At 44.1% G+C, this 17,221-nt stretch overlaps 1 protein-coding gene across 1 annotated transcript in view; it reads right to left on the minus strand.

Annotated features, from left to right (window-relative positions):
- Positions 1-665: 665 nt before the first annotated feature.
- Positions 666-17,221, minus strand: part of KCNK5 (potassium two pore domain channel subfamily K member 5) — a 59,966-nt gene continuing 43,410 nt past the window's right edge. Inside the window, exons 2-5 of the mRNA XM_072641997.1 lie at positions 8,079-8,190; positions 7,228-7,394; positions 6,414-6,582; positions 666-5,069 (exon numbers count right to left, since the gene is read on the minus strand). Coding sequence (XP_072498098.1) covers positions 4,195-5,069; positions 6,414-6,582; positions 7,228-7,394; positions 8,079-8,190 — 1,323 coding nt within the window. The 3' untranslated portion in view covers positions 666-4,194. The remainder of the gene's footprint in view (positions 5,070-6,413; positions 6,583-7,227; positions 7,395-8,078; positions 8,191-17,221) is intronic.

Below are 17,221 nucleotides of genomic sequence, written 5' to 3' on the forward strand. Positions count from 1 at the left end.
AAGATGCTTCATCATCTGGCTCCACCTTTCTGTCCAACTTTATCCTCCACTAGTTCTCTGAGCTCCACTCTGCCCTATCCCATTTTTCTCTGAACACACCTTTACCCACTTAATTCATCTTTCAGAACACTAGAAACCTTCCTTGATTCTCCAGATACTGAATGCTAATGGAAAGAAAGGCCCGTGAGACAATGGACTTCTCATCGTTGTGGTTGTTGCTTGGTATCCCAGCACCTCACACAAAGTGGTTGTAGGCAGATCAGTCCTACCCTATTCCTGCTGTACAGGTTGTTTATTTGTTTTTTAACCCATCTCAAACAAGGAAACTTCTCTGGTATCCCGAAGCCAAAAATGATTTTATATCTCCTCACGCATGTTCACACTTTCCATTAGTTACTTGGGCATGTGTGTCCCTGGTCTTGTTAAGGGCACACAGTAGGTGCACAATTTTGTTACATTTTGTCATGCCACACTTCTCCATTCTGCAACACTCTCATATTCCATACCCTCATTTTGCTTATCCTTGGCACCCAGAAGAGGTCTCCTACGTTGCTAGAATCCTCACCTCCCACCAAAGGTCACCTCATCCCTGGCTACAGATTCACGCTCCTTCATCTCCCAACCTTCCCACCCGACCCCTATTTGGCAAACACCAGGCTTAACTGTCCACTTCATTTTTTTTTATTGCAAAAATGTTAAAATAAATTACACTTGACGTTGACTCTGCCAATATTTACATACAGTGTGTACGATTCCAGGACAGTCAGTGATAGGCAAGGTGGGATCATAGAATGAAGAAAATGTCATGAATATCCATCATATGAAAAGATGAGGACACTCCTTCCCATCCCCCTCAAACACTTGGAGGTGAGGGTGGGTATGGGGGTGGCATTCGAGGCTCCACAGAACAAGGAGCTTCTAGCCCATTCACCCCCCATGATGGTTCACATTTCTATGGTGCTTTCAGGTTTACAAAAATCACATTCCTCACAACAACCCTGTGAGATGGGTAGTGCTACTATTAGTAACTGCCTTTGACAGTCGATTTGAGCAACCTAGTCCCAGAGACTTGCCCAGGATCACACAGAAGAGTTAAGAGTTGAGGGTGGGCCCAGCCAGGTCTTTCTCAAGTTCATTTTTCCACTACATGATATTGCCTCCACTGTCCCACCACAGATGGATCCTGGAGGGCTGTGGGGGGAAAAACACTCTCAGAGTATTCAATTTAAGCCCCTCTGGGTCTTAGCATCTGCTGGTGACTTGTAGGAAATTAGATCAACCACAGTTTCAAATGGAGTTAAGAACTAAAAGTTAGCCCTGGAAGGTAACCAGGGGGAGGAAGATACAACCGAGGTGGCCTAGATGGCTCTCTATAAAAAAAGGTGCTGTCATGTATCACTTGATCTCCTAACATGGGAAACTGGCTGAGCCCCTGAGCCATGGGGAAAGGAAGAATGCAGGAGGGGTCCCTCCACTGTCTTCTATTTAAGATAGTTTAAGACTCACTGACTTGTCAGATGGGTTTTCAGGGCAACCAGAACCTTCCCCTTACTTTTGGATTTGGATTTAAGACACCATCAGTAGCGAATCACAGATTCCAGATATATATATATATATATTTTAAAAACTGCAAAAAAAAAAAAACTTTTAAAAAAATACAAAATAAAAATAAAAATTATCCACAGAGAGCAGAACAGGTCTGCCCCAGGGAGACATTGCACAGATAGTATCCAGCCCTGCCCTCCCCTCCCCCTCCAGTCCCTAAAGGGGGAATAGTTTCCTTTACAATTTTATATTCTGGCCAGATTTCCCCATCCTCCTCAAAAAAAAAAAAAAATTAAAACAGCAGCTGGGAATTCCAGAGGTAAGTTATAGGAGGTACACCCCTCCCAGGCCTACTAATATGCACTTTACTGATTCCCAAATTGGAGCCAAGATCAATGTCAACTGGTGATTGGGAGATGTGGAAGGCAGAAGGGAGGCCTGAGCAGTGCAGTACTTCTTCCTCTTCAATCGATCCACTTCTCCATCAAATGCAGGTAAGGCATGTATTGGGGCGGGGGTGGGGTAGGGTGGGGGGTGTGGGGGGTGGGGTGGTGGTGGTGGTGGTGGTGTGTTGGTAATCAAAGTCTTTGCTCTAGAGAAATGCCTGAAGGAAGCTAGGCTCGATGACTTTAAAGACTTAGGAGACAGGCTATCGGGAAAAGAAGTGGCAACATTCTATTGAGGGCAGTTAAGTTCCAGGGGGCACATGGAGTGTATGTTGTCATCTAGAGACTTTATATTAATCCAAGGAAATGGGTGAGGTGGAATCCCCACCCCCCAAACCCCAAGAGAGTTTTGGCCTATCTATTCCATCTGGCTCCTGGCCCCACAATTAAATTATTCACTGCCTTGTTTCCCTGGGGTAGCAGAGGGGAGGCAAGGGAAGGTGTTGGGGGTACACAGAGCTAAATATATGACCAAAGGTCCTTTTCTATCAGAAACCTCAAGCTGGTCCAAGGCAGATCTCCCAAACAGGAAGGCTGCCACAAATAGATCCCAGTCCTTCCCACCCACTGAAGCACATACTCAGGTCTTTTGGTGTGGGACATAATCCCCTCTTTGCCACTCAGGCCATGACAAGGGTCTGAGTTGCAGAGATGGAAGGGGCAAAATGCAGACCTGTCTTTCTCCTGATCACCGCCTCCTGGAAATGGAGAGGCGGTGCAGTGTGTGTGTGGTGGTGGTGGAGAAGAGGACAAGGGAAGGGAGTTAAGATACCTGGACAAAGGTAAAGAAAGCCACAAGGAAAACACTTTGGATCATGGGTCTAGAAGAGTTCTCAGACCATGCCAAACTTAATCCCATTATACAGGTGATATATAATGAGGCTGGAAGGGAATGATTTGCCCAATGTAACCTAGGTAACTAAATGAAAATCAGATTCAGCCTATATATCCCACTACTCCACATTGCTCTCTATCTTGCTCTACCCGCTTCTTCACTGAAGGGGTAAGTAGTCCAGAACAGGGTAAACTGTAGTGACTCTAGACCTAGTTAGCCCACCCCCATTGTCAGTGACTCCACAAAACGCCACTTTGGGGAAGGCTTGGTTTGGCCTGTCTTCATTAAATATGGGGCAACAGGGACAGTGGGGCCCATGGGACGGGTCTGGCTACCACTGGGAGTGTTTCAGTTTGGGTTCTGTGTTAGACAGTGGAACTTCATCTTCTCCAAACCCCTAACAGCCCTTTTCTCATTAGAATAGGGGGTTTCTAACCTGGGGTCCATGAACTTTTAAACAATATATATGTATATGTATATATTTGATATCTATTTCAAAATTATAATTGGCTCGCATTGTAATCCTACATATTTTGTTTTATGCATTTAAAAACATTACTTTGAGAAGGGGTCTACAGGTTTCACCAGACTGACCAAGGGATCCATGATGCACAAAAAAAGTTAACCCCTGAATTAGAGTATTGGGGTGGGGTGGTGAAAAGGAACTTGGGGAAAAAGCAGCTTGGAACAGATATAGAGTCTGTTTCCCTAGCATCCTTGTATACCTCACCCTTACACTTGCTTACGCACCACCTTGTGCCATTGTCTCATCTGTGTTCATTTGGAATCACCAAATTGACCTTAAGTCATCTTGAGGATAAGGACAGACTGTCTCCAGTGCACTGCCTTTCAGACTTGAGTCCTGTTGCCGGGCAACATATTAAAATTTCAGTCCATATCGGCTGAATCAAGCCTTCTCTATATGGATTCTCCCAGGACAGGAGAACTGTCAACACCCCAAAACTGTATGCTTTTTTATAGGTCTGACCATCCATAGACCTTGTCTGGCCCCATTATCATCTATACTCCATCAAAATTACAAATGTAGTAAAAAAACAAAACAAAAGAAAAAATAAAAACCATCTTTCTGGAACCAAATCTCTCCCAACTTTGGAATCCCATCTGCTCAGCCATGTCGCCAAGGGACCATGTGGAAACACAGTCAGTCCTGAAGTGGGCAGGCAGTGAGGGGAGTATGTATGCCTAGTGGCATCAGGCCAGGGGGGATGGGAGGACAAAGGGTCCCCTTTTCTTTCCCAGTTCATGTCTAGGAATCTCAGCCATCACAGGATACCCCTGAAGGGGAGGTAAGGGGAAAGAAGAGGCCGCAGGGTTTGTGGGATAGGGCAAGGGGCAGAGAGGGGGGCCTCACGTGCCTCTGGGACTGTTGACTTTATTATATTCGTTCATCAACTGTTCATAAGGCACAGAGAGTTCAGATTCTGTGCTGGTAAAAGTGGAGTCATCGGAGGATGGGAACTCCCCCAGGTTCAGTGGCATCTCTGCCTCGGCCTCCTCCACATCTCCCTGTTCCTCCCCTTCCTCTCCAGCTAAGTTGTCATCCAGGGAGGATTTAGAAGTGTCCTCATCCGAGAGGCCTCCTTCCTCACTCACAAAGGTGATGTTGGCATTCTCAAAGATCAGTGGGCGGCAGTCCCGGGCATCCCAGGCTTCGCTCTCTTCTTCACTGATCCGGTCCAGTTGGTTGACAAACACTGTTGAGGAGGTGTGGGTGTTGTCACTGTGGGGTCCCTCCCCAGCATCTCCACCTTGAGACCTTGAAACATGGCCTTTCAGCCTCAGCGTTTGGGATACCTCCTCATAGCTGGGCACACGAGTTTTGGTATAGATTGCCATTGGACCCACAGGAGAAGACGGGAGGGCAGGCCTTCCACTCTCAGGTCCCACTGCTCTCTCTCCACCTCCCCCACTTGTCTTCAGACCTTTCTTCCCGATCTGCTTGATAAGGTCATTGTAAGTCTCCTCCTTCTTGGACAAGAAGCTGAAAATATTGACGTCCTTGACACCTCCACCAGATGTCATTTGCAGGCCTTTCTTGGAGTGGGGGGAGCTTTCAAAGGACTCCTTCCGCCTTCGCCGACGTTTCTTGATGGCTTTGTGGACTTCCACAAACATACTCACCTTCCAATTCACAAACAAGGACAGCCAGGCTAGCCCTAGGTAGATCCATAGCTCTACAAAGTATCGGTAGAGGGGATGGTAGTTGGCATCAGGATTGACTCCTGGGAGAGGAGACAGAGACAGACAAAGGTCAGAGAGAAAAATCAGCCTTGTCACTGGATTATAACTTGGAGCAAGGCTGAAGGTTGGGTCCTTTACAAGCATCTCTCTATATAGAAAACATGGTTCTCCATCAAAGGGATAAAGCTACCTGAAGACAAGAATAGGAGCAAACCTTTTTTAACTAAAATTTTTCCAAGAATTTATTCTTTCCCTCCTCCAAAAAGCAAAAATAAAATGCCTATGACAAGCAGTCAGTCAACAAACAGATTCACCTTAAGTACTTAATATATGCCAGGCACTTTGCTAAATTCTGGTGACCCACACATACATAGTCAAGTGAAGTAAATTCAAGTTGGCACAAACTTAAGAGGTCTAGCAGTGAAATTCAGTGACTCTGTGCTGTCTTTCCCATCCCTTCTTAGTACTCATCCATGATCCCTGGGCTTGGATGATATTAAGTACTGTTTAGGATACTACAGAGGGGAATTCCTATTTAGGCATAGTTTGGACTAATTGTCTTCTGAGATGCCTTTGAATTTCTGTAGAAGGTGTGACTCAGCCAGACAATTTCTGTCACCCTGGAGACCTAAAAACACCCTTTTACAAGGAAGATTAGTGTGGAATATATTCCCTTTTTCTTTTCCCCATTCCTCCTGTCTTTGTCATCTTCCTCAGTGTTCTACACTGGAAGAAGCTCAGAAGTCTACCCAGTTAACAAAGAAAAGAGATTAAGTCACAAATGGAGATTCGATTTAGAAAAACAAGCAATAAACAGATAAGATTAAAAACATGTCTTGTACAGGACAAAGGTCAAGTACATCATGGGGGTGGCAGGCACTACAGAGATTTCCTGTTGAGACAAATGGCCTGGAGCCTTATCACCTGTCTGGCTTCATCTAGAAGAGGAGGAGGTGCGCAATAGGACATTCACTCAAGTATCCTTTTTGTAGCATGAGTATACATACTGAGTGTTTACTCTTTAGAAAGGGCCCTGGTACTCCTAATTTCTAGGTGGCTAGATGGCACAGTGTGCGAGGTCTAGAATTCTGACTGAGATAAGGGGAGGGGAAAAGAGGAAAGGTAGAAGAAGAGGGTGTCAAAGGAAGATGGGAATAAGAGAAAAGAAGAAGGAGAAGAAGAAGGGAGTGGGTAATCTGTCCAACCAGACATCAGGGGAGGGGAGGAAGGGAGAAATGAGGTGGGAGAAAGGTATCATAGCAAGGGGAGGATGAGAGAAAGGAGAGAGAGCTGGAAGAGGATGAGGAAAAAGATAGGAAGATAAAAGAAAGTCTGAGGAGGGAAATGGTGAAGGGAAGGACGCAAGAAAGAGAGGGTCTACTCACCAGCCACATAGTCTCCAAAGCCGATGGTGGAGATGGTAATGAAGGAATAATAGAGGCCTTCAATGTAGTCCCAGTCCTCAGTCACCATAAACACAAAGGGTGGGATCACTAGGTGCACCAGCACCCCCCAAATGATGAAGATGGCCGTGCATGTTATTTGAGCTTTTCTCTGTTTAGGGGTAGGGAAAGAGAATGAGGAAGTCAGTCCATTCAAGACCCAGAGAGTCCAGGAGACAGATTCCAGGATGCTCTGAAGGGACCTCCCCAAGCCTGGTCTATGAGGTCCTGAGAGGGTCATTGGTAAGGAATTAAATCTCAGCTTGAGAAGTCCAAGGGAATGAAGGGAGTGGCAAAGGGGAATCTCTGCTTCTCTGTTCTCTGGACATTCAGTCTTATTCTATCATATCTATTCTTTACCTTGATACATATTATGGTGAGATGACCTTCCTTACCATCCTTTCCTCCAGAATCGATCTCTGGATCCTTCCTACCTCTTCACATCAACTATTCACGACATAGATTGCAGAATTCTAACTCTAGAATCAGAAGATCTGGGTTTAAATCCCAGGTCTCCCAGGGAGAGGAATTTCATTACCTTGAGTCTCTGTTCTCCCATTTGATTTGGATTTCAACATCCTATAACTTTTCATCTCTTCCCATTGTTCTAGAAATGGGGAGGTAGGTGTGGGCTGCTCCCCACAATCCAAGCAAGGAATGGCAAAGAAGGTGTCTCCCTGCCTAGGCCCCTAATCATGCCCCAGCAGAGACCAGAGTCTTCAGACAGGCAGGGATAGTCCCACAGGAGTATACATACCAGGCTCACGCCCCTCTTGGTAAGGAATTGTCCCAGTCTCTTTGCACGTCCCCCGAAGAACTTCCCCAGGGCATTGATCCAGGTCAAGCAGAGTGGAACCCCAAAGAGGCCATAGAAAATGCAGAAGAGGCGTCCAGCAGGGGTTTTGGGGGCCACATTTCCATAACCTTTGGAAGTAGAAACAAGAGGTTTCAGGCAGAAAGGAAATCCTTTTCTATAAAAGAATTCAGTGGAGGAAGGTGAGAGAAAGGTTGAGAGGAATGGGGTGTGATAGGAACAGATGAACTTATCTGAGAAGTCCCCAAAACCTGACCAGTTCCAGCCATGAGCTGAGTGAAACATGTGCCCTTTCTCTCCTTCCCCCCCCCCCCCCTCCCCAATAGCTCTGGGCACACCCAAGCCTTCCTGGATTTACACAGCTCATGTCCACCTTGGTCAATCAGAATCCGTAGCTAAGATTTAATCTCAATATCTGCTGCTAATTATTTATTTTGCTTACTTGCCCATATCTGATTTATCACCACTCACTGGTGGGGTAGCTTTTGGAGGGCGGGGGGCTCCTCCTCCCAAATAAGTGCCCAGTCCGCAGCTTGGTAATTCCTTGTGAACTGCGTCAGACACTCTGGGCAAAGTTCTTTTCTTAAGGTCCACAGGAGGGCATCAAAAGGACAAACTGTGATTAATCTTTTTGTCTGGTGGTTAAGAGCTGCCAGACCTTGCCTAGTCCTTCCCAAAAGCTAAGGACTGAGCTCAGGGGACAGGATAGAGAGAAATGGATATGTCTGGTGATTCCCCAATAAACTGCAAGACCTGGGAGGCCCACATCAGCACAGACATACAGAATGACATACCAATGGTGGTGATAACAGTGGCAGCAAAGATGACAGCATTTGGCCAATTCCAGTTATTGAAGGTTTGGTTCCCCGTGATAGCCACGCCCTGCCCAGCAGCATCCGATACTACCTGGGGGGAGAGGAGACAGAAGGGAACAGAGGGTGAGAATTCAGACAAGAAAGGAGACCAGGCTCAGACAGAGAGCCTTACAGGAAGCAAGATTCTTGATCTTGATCCCACAAAGCATTCTTTAGCTAAAGAGCCTTATCATTTCCCTCTAAGACCAGCAGACTTAGCTCAAGGCTGGGAATTACTCAGCCAGGCGGCATTATTATTTACTATTATGATTACTATCACCACTCAAGAACCAGTGGCCATCTCTACTTCCATTTACTTCTAGGTCTAAGCCAATGATATTTCTGCAACACAAGAGGGATTTCTCACATGATGGAGAGAGTATTTGTCAAGTCAAGAGGCAGCATCATTCAGAGGACAAGGTACTGGCTATGGAACCAGGTTCCAGCTTCAGTCAAGCACCCACTTTGCATCAGAGAGAGGCAAAAGACAGTCTTCTTCTCAAGGAGCTCACAGTGTAATGGGAGAGACAACATGCAAGCAATTATATACAGACAACATAAGCATTTATAAAGGACCATTCATTAAGCACCTTCTAGGGGTCAGAGACCGTGTTAAAGAGTAGGGATACAAAAGGGGGCAAAGACAGTTCTATGGCAGTCATTGCCCTGGAGACTTCAATTAAGGCCATCTCCTTATCTACACTGCACTTCAATTCCCTCTTCAACACATTTGTCTTACACTTCAAATCTGGCCTCAGAAACATCCTAGCTGTGTCACCTGGGCAAGTCATTTAACCTTGTTTGCCTCAGTTTCCTCATCTATAAAATAAACCAGAGAAGGAAATAGCAAACCACGTTAGTATCTTTTCCAAGGAAACCCCCAAAGGAGCTACAGAACCAGACATGATTGAAACAAAAAAACAACATTTTTTAAAATGCCTACTATGCACTAGTCACTATGCTAAGCGCTAGGAGAGGCAAAAGACCATTGGCACTCTCCAGTAGCTCACATTCAAATGAGGGAAATGAGCTGCAAACAATGATGTACAAACAAGATATAGGTAGGATACCAGGGACACCTCATTTGAAGGCTTGTGTTCGGGGCTGCGCCCCATAGTATGCAACAGGCATTGGTAAACTAGAGAGTATCCAAATAGGGGCAACAAACTGAGAAAAAAACTTGATCCCATGACTTTTTAAAAAATTTATGGAATAAAATAAGCATTTCCATAACACAGTATAATAAAAAAAAGATGATCACATGAAAAAAAGATGTAGGCAGGATAAATTGGGGATAATCAATAGAGTGAAGGCATAGAACGAAGAGGGATAAGGAAAGACTTCCTGTAGAAGATGGGATTTTAGTTGGATCTGAAGGATACCAGGGAAGCCATAAGGTGGAGATGAGGAGAGAATTCCAGACATGGGGATAGCCAGTGAAAGTCCCTGGAGAAACCGTAAGGAGACCAGAGTCACTGGATCGCAGAGTATTGTCAGAGATAGGGAAGTCCAGAATAAGACTAGAAAGGGCTCAGGTGATGAAGGGCTTTGAATTTTATATTTGATCTTAGAGCGGATATAGAACCAGTGGAGTTTACTAGTGGGTAGAGAAGTGATAAGGTCAGACATGCACCCTGGGAAAATAGCTTTAGTCTAGGTGTCAAGTGAGAAAGGCCTTCCAAATGACCTGGGTGACCTTAGATAAATCATCTGCCCTCCCTAAGCCTCAGTTTCCTCATCTGAAAAATAAGGTGGCTGGAATAGAAAGCCTCTCCCTTTCTGTTCCAGATCGAGAATTGGACCCTAGTCCTGACATTAAAAATAACTGCAGACAGACCAGTTAACATTTGTAGGCTTACATTTCATTATTTATAAAATGGGACGATCTTGGTTCTCATATCAATTATCTCACAAAATCACACGGAGAGCCCTTTGTAAACTTGAATGCACTCTAGTACAGCGAGCTGTCACGATAAATGAATCAGCAGGGCAAGGGAAAACTTGCTATTTGCCTTTTAGGGAGGTTCAGAAGTAGGTCCCGATAAGATTAGGGAGATTAGGGAGGAGGATACTTAGGAGATCCTTACTTCTGGGGCAGTGGGAAAGAAAGGCTTAGGGGGATCATAGGATTTTGAGTTTGAAAGTATCTTAGAGATTATCTAGTCCAACTCTCTCATTTTTCTTTGATTAACAATAGCTCAGATCTATAAAGTGCTTATTATGTGCTGGACATTGTGTTAAAGGCCCTACAATTACTATCTCATTTGATCCTCTTAATAACCCTGGGAGGTAAGTACTATTATTATCTCCATTTTACAGATGGGAAAATTGAGGCAGATAGGTTAAGTTACTTGTCCAAGGTAACACAGTTAGTACTTGTCCGAGGATGTTTTGGAAGGCAGCTAGGCGGTGCAGTGGATAGAGTTCTGGGCTTGGAGTCAGGAAGACTCATCTTCCTGACTTCAAATCTGGCCCCAGATTACTATCTGTGTGACCCTGGGCAAGTCACTTAACCCTGTTTGTCTCAGTTTCCTCACCTGTAAAATGAGCTGGAGAAGGAAATGGCAAACCACTCCAGTATCTTTGCCAAGAAAACCCCAAATGTGGTCACAGAGAGTAGGATGTGACTGAACAACAAGAGACTGTATTTGAACATCCTCACTCCAGGTCCAGGGCTCTATCCATTGTACAAACTGGCTGGAATGCTAGTATGGAATGCTGAGCTAGGGACCCAGAAGGATGAGCCCTAAATGGGAAGGGAACAACCAAGGCCTACACTTGATTCTAATCCCAAGATATAAGCCCTTCCTTTCCCTTTATGCCATTCCCAAACAAAATGGCCCAGGGAAAGTCTCCAGGCTAAAAGAGACTGACTGAAGCATCAATTAGGACATTTTAACAAAGGAAAGGGCAAGGTTGGAAAGGAGAAGGGGAAGAGGAGGGAGGGGTGCAGAATTTAGGGTCCAGGATGAGGTCGCACGGAAGTTTATCATCTTTCTCCCACCACCACACCCTGAGCTTGTGTCAGCTCCAGCTCCACTGACGTGCGTTGGGGAAAAAAAGCAAAGGGGTGGATTTGCTGAACAGGAATGTGAAGTTTACAGATACAGTGAGGGAATCCATATAAGTGGATACAGTATGTTCTTTAAGGAATTTTCCAATTTGATGTGTTGGTCCAACAGGCTATCAACACTGTTTGTCATCCAGCCCTCCACAGAGACTCAACGGCTCAGTTTCTAAGTGCTTCCAACGGTTAGGAAGATAGGAGCAGGGGCGAGGGGAAGGAAGAAGATAATTAAATATGTAAAAATATGTTTAATCAGTAGATTCATTAAATTATAATCCACTACATATTAATTAATATAATAATATAATATCATAAAATAATATAACATATTAAACATATTTTATGACTATTGTTGTTCAGGCATTTCAGTTGTATTTGACCTTTCATGACCTCAGTTGGGGTTTTCTTGGCAAAGATATAGGGGTATTTGTGATTTCCTTCTCTAGCTCATTTTAGAGATGAGGAAACTGAGGCAAACAGGATTTAGTGACTTGTTGAGGATCACACAGCTAGTAAGTGTCTGAGGCCTAATTTGAACTCAGGTCTGTCTGACTTCAGATCTGGTACTCTATCCACTGAGTTCCCTAGCTGCCCTTTATGACAGTACTATGTATATTATAGATAAGTATATTGGAATATGTTTATACATATATATGATATAAATATAGTTTAACACATAATATAAATATATATTTTAAAACATATATATACATATACATACATATATACACATAAATAAAATGTTCCCTGTCTTTAGCAGTTCACAATCTTGGTACAGACAAGACAAGAAATGTCAAATAATTTGAGAAAATATAAATAGGTGAAAAGGCAAGAATGTTTGAAGGCCTGCGTTGAGGTTGGCAGAAAATGGTAAGTGCAATAAATTGGGCTTTTATAGGATAGAAGAGGGAGGGAGGGATGGGCCCAATGCTTGAGGCAAGTGGTATAATAGGGAGAAAGCAGAGCTGCTCAACTCTGAAGTTCCTACTTCTTTATCAAGGAGAAGGATCTTCAGACTGGAAAGTATATGTGTTCAAGAGGGAACTGAAGTGCGAGGTAGATAAGGAGATGGCCTTAATTGAAGTCTCCAGGGCAGATGACTACCATTGAAGGGGATTCAGAGAACTTGGCAAACATGACCAAAGAATCACCACTTCCAGTGATCTCTAAGGAAACACAGAAAACTGGAGAAGGGTCAGAAAGTCAGAGATGCTCAAATGCTCAATTCTCTCTCTCCCCACAACCCCATACATACTGGCAAGTGTGAGTCCTAGGCAAAATTATAAAATAGCTGATTAAACAAATGATCTGTGAATATTTAGATAGGAAAGTGTTGGTCACTAGGAGCCAACGTGGGTTCACTGAGGATTTCTTCAGTACTTGATGGGTTTCATTGACATGGGTGGGCACTCAATCTACTGAGAAAGACTGAAACCTTTCTATATTTTAGTAGACAGTCTTCAAGCTAGTGTCAGAGATTGATCACTTCTGGCTTCACCTTTCACATTCTCCCTTTTTCTACCAGCAGCCTTACACCCCATTCTTTTAGCCCTCTCTTCTGACTGATCCAGGCCTGAATGACAATCAGCTCTGCTCCTAACTCTTGAGACTTCTCCACCTCCTTATCTGGATATCCAGTCATATCCCCAAGTGGGCATCCTCGCCCCCTACCCACCGATTCTCCTGCTTTCCAGTTCCCCTTTCTATATTGTCTTTCCTCATTAAAATGTAAACTCAGTGTCTTTTTTTTTGCTTGTTGTTGTATCCCTAGCACTTAGCACAGTGCCTATAACACAGTATGCACTGAATAAATGTTTTTCCTATGGTCAGGTGGCCAAGCTTCTGGTTATGAGCTAGGCTGGTACTTGGATGAGAAACACACCCACATTCCACTGTCAGGCCTGTATTTCCAGCTTGCTAGGACCTGTTGGTACTCTTTACTGGCATGGCTCCTGAGGATCCAGGGATATGAGGAGGCGCCAGAGCCAGGTCTACAGGAGATATCGGTACGAACAAGTCATGCCAAAGAAGAAGTATGGTTTAATGGAATGAGCACTGGATGGTCAGAAAATATGAACTTGTAGTCTTGTATGACCTTGGGCAAGTCACTGAGGTCCCTTCTTTTGGAATTGAGTCTCTTGATTCCAAATCTGGTACCCTTACCATCAAACCATGGTGTTTCTTTATCCTCCTCATTTTACTGAGAAGTGGGTTGAGAGGATTGCACACCATTTGTTTCCTGCTCACCCCTGCAAAGAAAAATGCCTTAGGACCAATTCCTACTATCTGAGCTATAGTCCTTTGGGTTTTGGCACTGTCTCCAGCTTAAATGGACATCTCCCCTAGGAGGAATAATGCTTTGGGCTTTTAGCAAGTCACTTACATATTAGTGTAAGTGAATTTCAGATCGTTTTCTCATAGTGTATTTGGACCACAGGCAGGGTGATGATGATGATGATGAAGATGATGAGAGAGAGAGAGAGAGAGAGAGCACACACAGAGAGATTGTGAGTGAGTAAAAGAGGCAATTAGTGACACTAAAGGGAAGGAATAAAGGGAATTGGGGAAGACCAGCAAAGAAACATAAGTAACATGGCACAGAAGAAACACAGAATAGCACTGGGCTTAGAATCAGAGGATATGGGTTCAAGTTTTGGTTACTATGTTAAACCACAAATTCTCTGACATTGGTTTCTTTGTCCATATAAATAAGACATTAGATAGGATGACCTCTGATATTCCTTCTATGACCAGATTTATGATTCTTTGACTATTTTAAGCCAAGTGTTGAAGGACTGAGAAAGCTGGTAGGCTCCCTCATCCTTGGGGACCCAGCTGCTCATCTGAGCCAGGTCCCAGTAACTGGGCTAGCTCCCCTCCGCACAGAGCACCATTTGTATTATAAGCCTTTAGACCCTTTCCTTATCAGCCTGGCACAGACCCACATGCTCTCCCTATTCCCATTTTTATCACAATGTGGTTGTGACAGACTTCAGAGCCTGGGGAGGGGTCAAGGAGGAGACATGACTCTAGCCCCACAAAAATGTCACTTCTCCCAGTCTTCACCCTCATGGAGACGCAGAGACGCCTGGGCCTACATGGTACTAAGTTGGGAGTAAGGGAGCTTTCCCAACCAGATTATGGTCAATCTTGTGACCAAGAGGTGAGAGGATGTCTAGAAGGAAAAAAGAAAAGCCTTTCAGTAGGCCTTGAGGAAATTCAATTCAATTCATTTTTATTAAATATCTTTTATATGACAGACACTGTGCTAAGTATGGAAGATAGAAATATGAAAACAGATATGCCTACTTGGAGGCAGCTATGTGATGCAGTGGATAGAGTGGCAGGCCTGGAATCAGGAAAACTCATCTTCCTGACTTCTAAATCTCACCTCAGACACTTCCGAGCCGTGTAACCCCAGCAAGTTACATAACCCTGTTTGTGCCTCAGTATCCTCACCTGTAAAATGAGCTGGAGAAGGAAATGGCAAACCACTCCAGTATCTTTGCCAAGGAAACCCCAAATAGGGTCACAAAGAGTCAGATGTGACCGAAAATGACTGAATAAATTCATAAGTTAGTTGTCTGGTGGAGTGGCTAAGAGCCAAGCTCACAACTGAAAAAATGACTGAACAACACATTTTCAAGTACACTCTCTTTCTTCTCTTGCCTATGCCAGGGAGTCTTCTCTTGTAATAATTTTTTTTTTAAACATTAAGTAAAAGTAACCAGTCTTACATAGCTGATCACAATTATCTGGTTGTTTATGAGTATTCTATACCTGTAGTTCCCTACCTCTCCAAGGAAAGTAGGGAAGATTCTTTCCTGTAACAGTCACCTAATTGGTCTAAATGTACACATACACACACACACACATATACACATAAATCTATACATACATATGTATGTATATATGTGTATAGAGATAGTGTTCTTAAACCACATTGCCTTTGTACACAGTAAATACTTAATGAATGCTTTTTTACTCATCTATTCAATCCATTAGATTACAGACTCCTTGAGATTAGGGACTGTCTTTCAACCTTTACTGTATCCTCTTAGCAGAGGGTCTGGTACACAGTAGGTGCTTAATAAAAGTTTGCTGAATGAATGAATCTATCCATCCAGAGCTAGATTGCCCTCCCTGTTGCCTTAGTCTTGGGGAATTTAGCCAAAGAGCTAGCAATCTCAGTATAGGTTAAAGAAGGTTGAAAAGCACTTTTAGAAGCCATATGGAACATATAGGGCAGATCCTTTTTTTTGTTAACTGTGTGGGGAGCTAGGTCCCCTGCTGCACAGACCTTCAGACTAGTCTTTAACCCAGTGCTCCATTGGCGCCAGACTCCGTGTTGGAATGAAAGAGGTAACCAACCTACAGAGTAACAGAGGCCTCTGTGAGGTTAGATGGACAGGGTGGAGGGTAGAATCGGGGTGTGGAAGAGACAAGCCACAGACAGGCAAACACCCTGTAGACAGTTTGTCCTTACCCCAGCCCAAGCCCTGGGATCAGAGAAACAGCCCTCTCCAGGAAAGGGCCCAGCCAGTCTCATTCACCCGAAGCATTCTTTGACTTGGCTCTCAAAATTACACAAATCAATATTTTCATTTTCTGCACAAGCCAGGAGATTGGACTAGGGATGGGAAAGGGCTAAATAGGGGGACCTTGAGAAAGGCTAGGCTTAGCTTTCATTTATGAAAAAAGCTCAGACTTAATGTTATGTTTTTTCCCATTTTCTTTCAAGTGGGAGGAGCCAAGTTTGGGCCTGGGGTCTCTTCTCTAGCCCCTGCTAAAAGATCGGGGGATGGGCTAAAAGGGTTTCTAAGTAATCAAATTGGCTCAGACATAAACCTTAGCTGGAGTCCGCTCAATCTCTTAGAGAGGTAAGATCTGTCCTTGTCCTCCACAACTAGCTCTTTTCCCTGCAGTTCCTCAGTACTTATAAACCTATCAATACCAGGCTTCCTAGGGATTCCTGAGATGTATTGCTAACAGCAAATGTATTCTCCTGTTGTCTCTCACCAGATAATAAGTTCATTAGAAAGAAAAGAACATCAGATATGTCATGGAGTCCTCAAGAGCTAATTAACTTGTCCCAAGTTACATGGCAAGTATCCAGAGGCAGGATTTGAACTCAAGTCTCCCTATCTCCAAATTCAGCATTTTATGCATTTTGAAAAATCACTTCCTATATACAGGCCCTTCCACTTTTCGGGACTGGAGATTTAGAGCAGGAATCAATCAACAAGCATTTATTAAGTACCCACTATGTATGAGTCAGGTGCCTTCTAGGCTCTGGGATAAAAAGACAAAGAATGACATAATCCCCACTGTCAAGGAGCTCACATTCTAATAGAATGAACCTTAGAGGTTTATAACCTCCTCAGTTTACAGATAAGGAAACTAAGGCTGGGAGAGGTTAAGTAATTTATTCAGTATCACACAACTAATAAGGATCTGGGGCAGAATTCAAATCCACATCTTTCCGACTTGACTTTAAATCCAGTATTTTACCAACTAACTATATAACATGCTGCCTTTTTTGGGGGGGCGGAGAATAGGGGGAGGCAATCGGGTTAAGTGACTTGCCCAGGGTCACCCAGCTAGTGAGTGTCTGGGGCTGAATTTGAATTCAGGTCCTCCTGACTCCAGAGCTGGTGGTCTGTCCACCCCACCCCCCTCACAACCTAGATCCTGTAGCCCTCATATTGTCTTATAGTTATCCTCCCTAAGAAACTCATCAGTATTTCCTGAGAAGGAAATCCCAGTATCCTTAATTGACTCTGGGAGGATCAGAGCTTGAAGGGACCTTAGGGACTTTACCTATCCCATATATCCTGGGAAGCAGTGTGAACTAAGAAACAGAATTGGCTCTAGACTCAAGTCAGCAGACTAGAGCTCCTGGTCCTGGCCCTAACCCTAATACCTCCTGGGAAAATACAAGGCCCATGATAAGATCCAAACTCTCACCTGTAAAGCAGACATAATATATCAACGATCTACCTCACAAGGTTGATGG

Source organism: Notamacropus eugenii, chromosome 2 (assembly GCF_028372415.1).
Source record: "Notamacropus eugenii isolate mMacEug1 chromosome 2, mMacEug1.pri_v2, whole genome shotgun sequence".
Classification (NCBI taxonomy): domain Eukaryota; kingdom Metazoa; phylum Chordata; class Mammalia; order Diprotodontia; family Macropodidae; genus Notamacropus; species Notamacropus eugenii.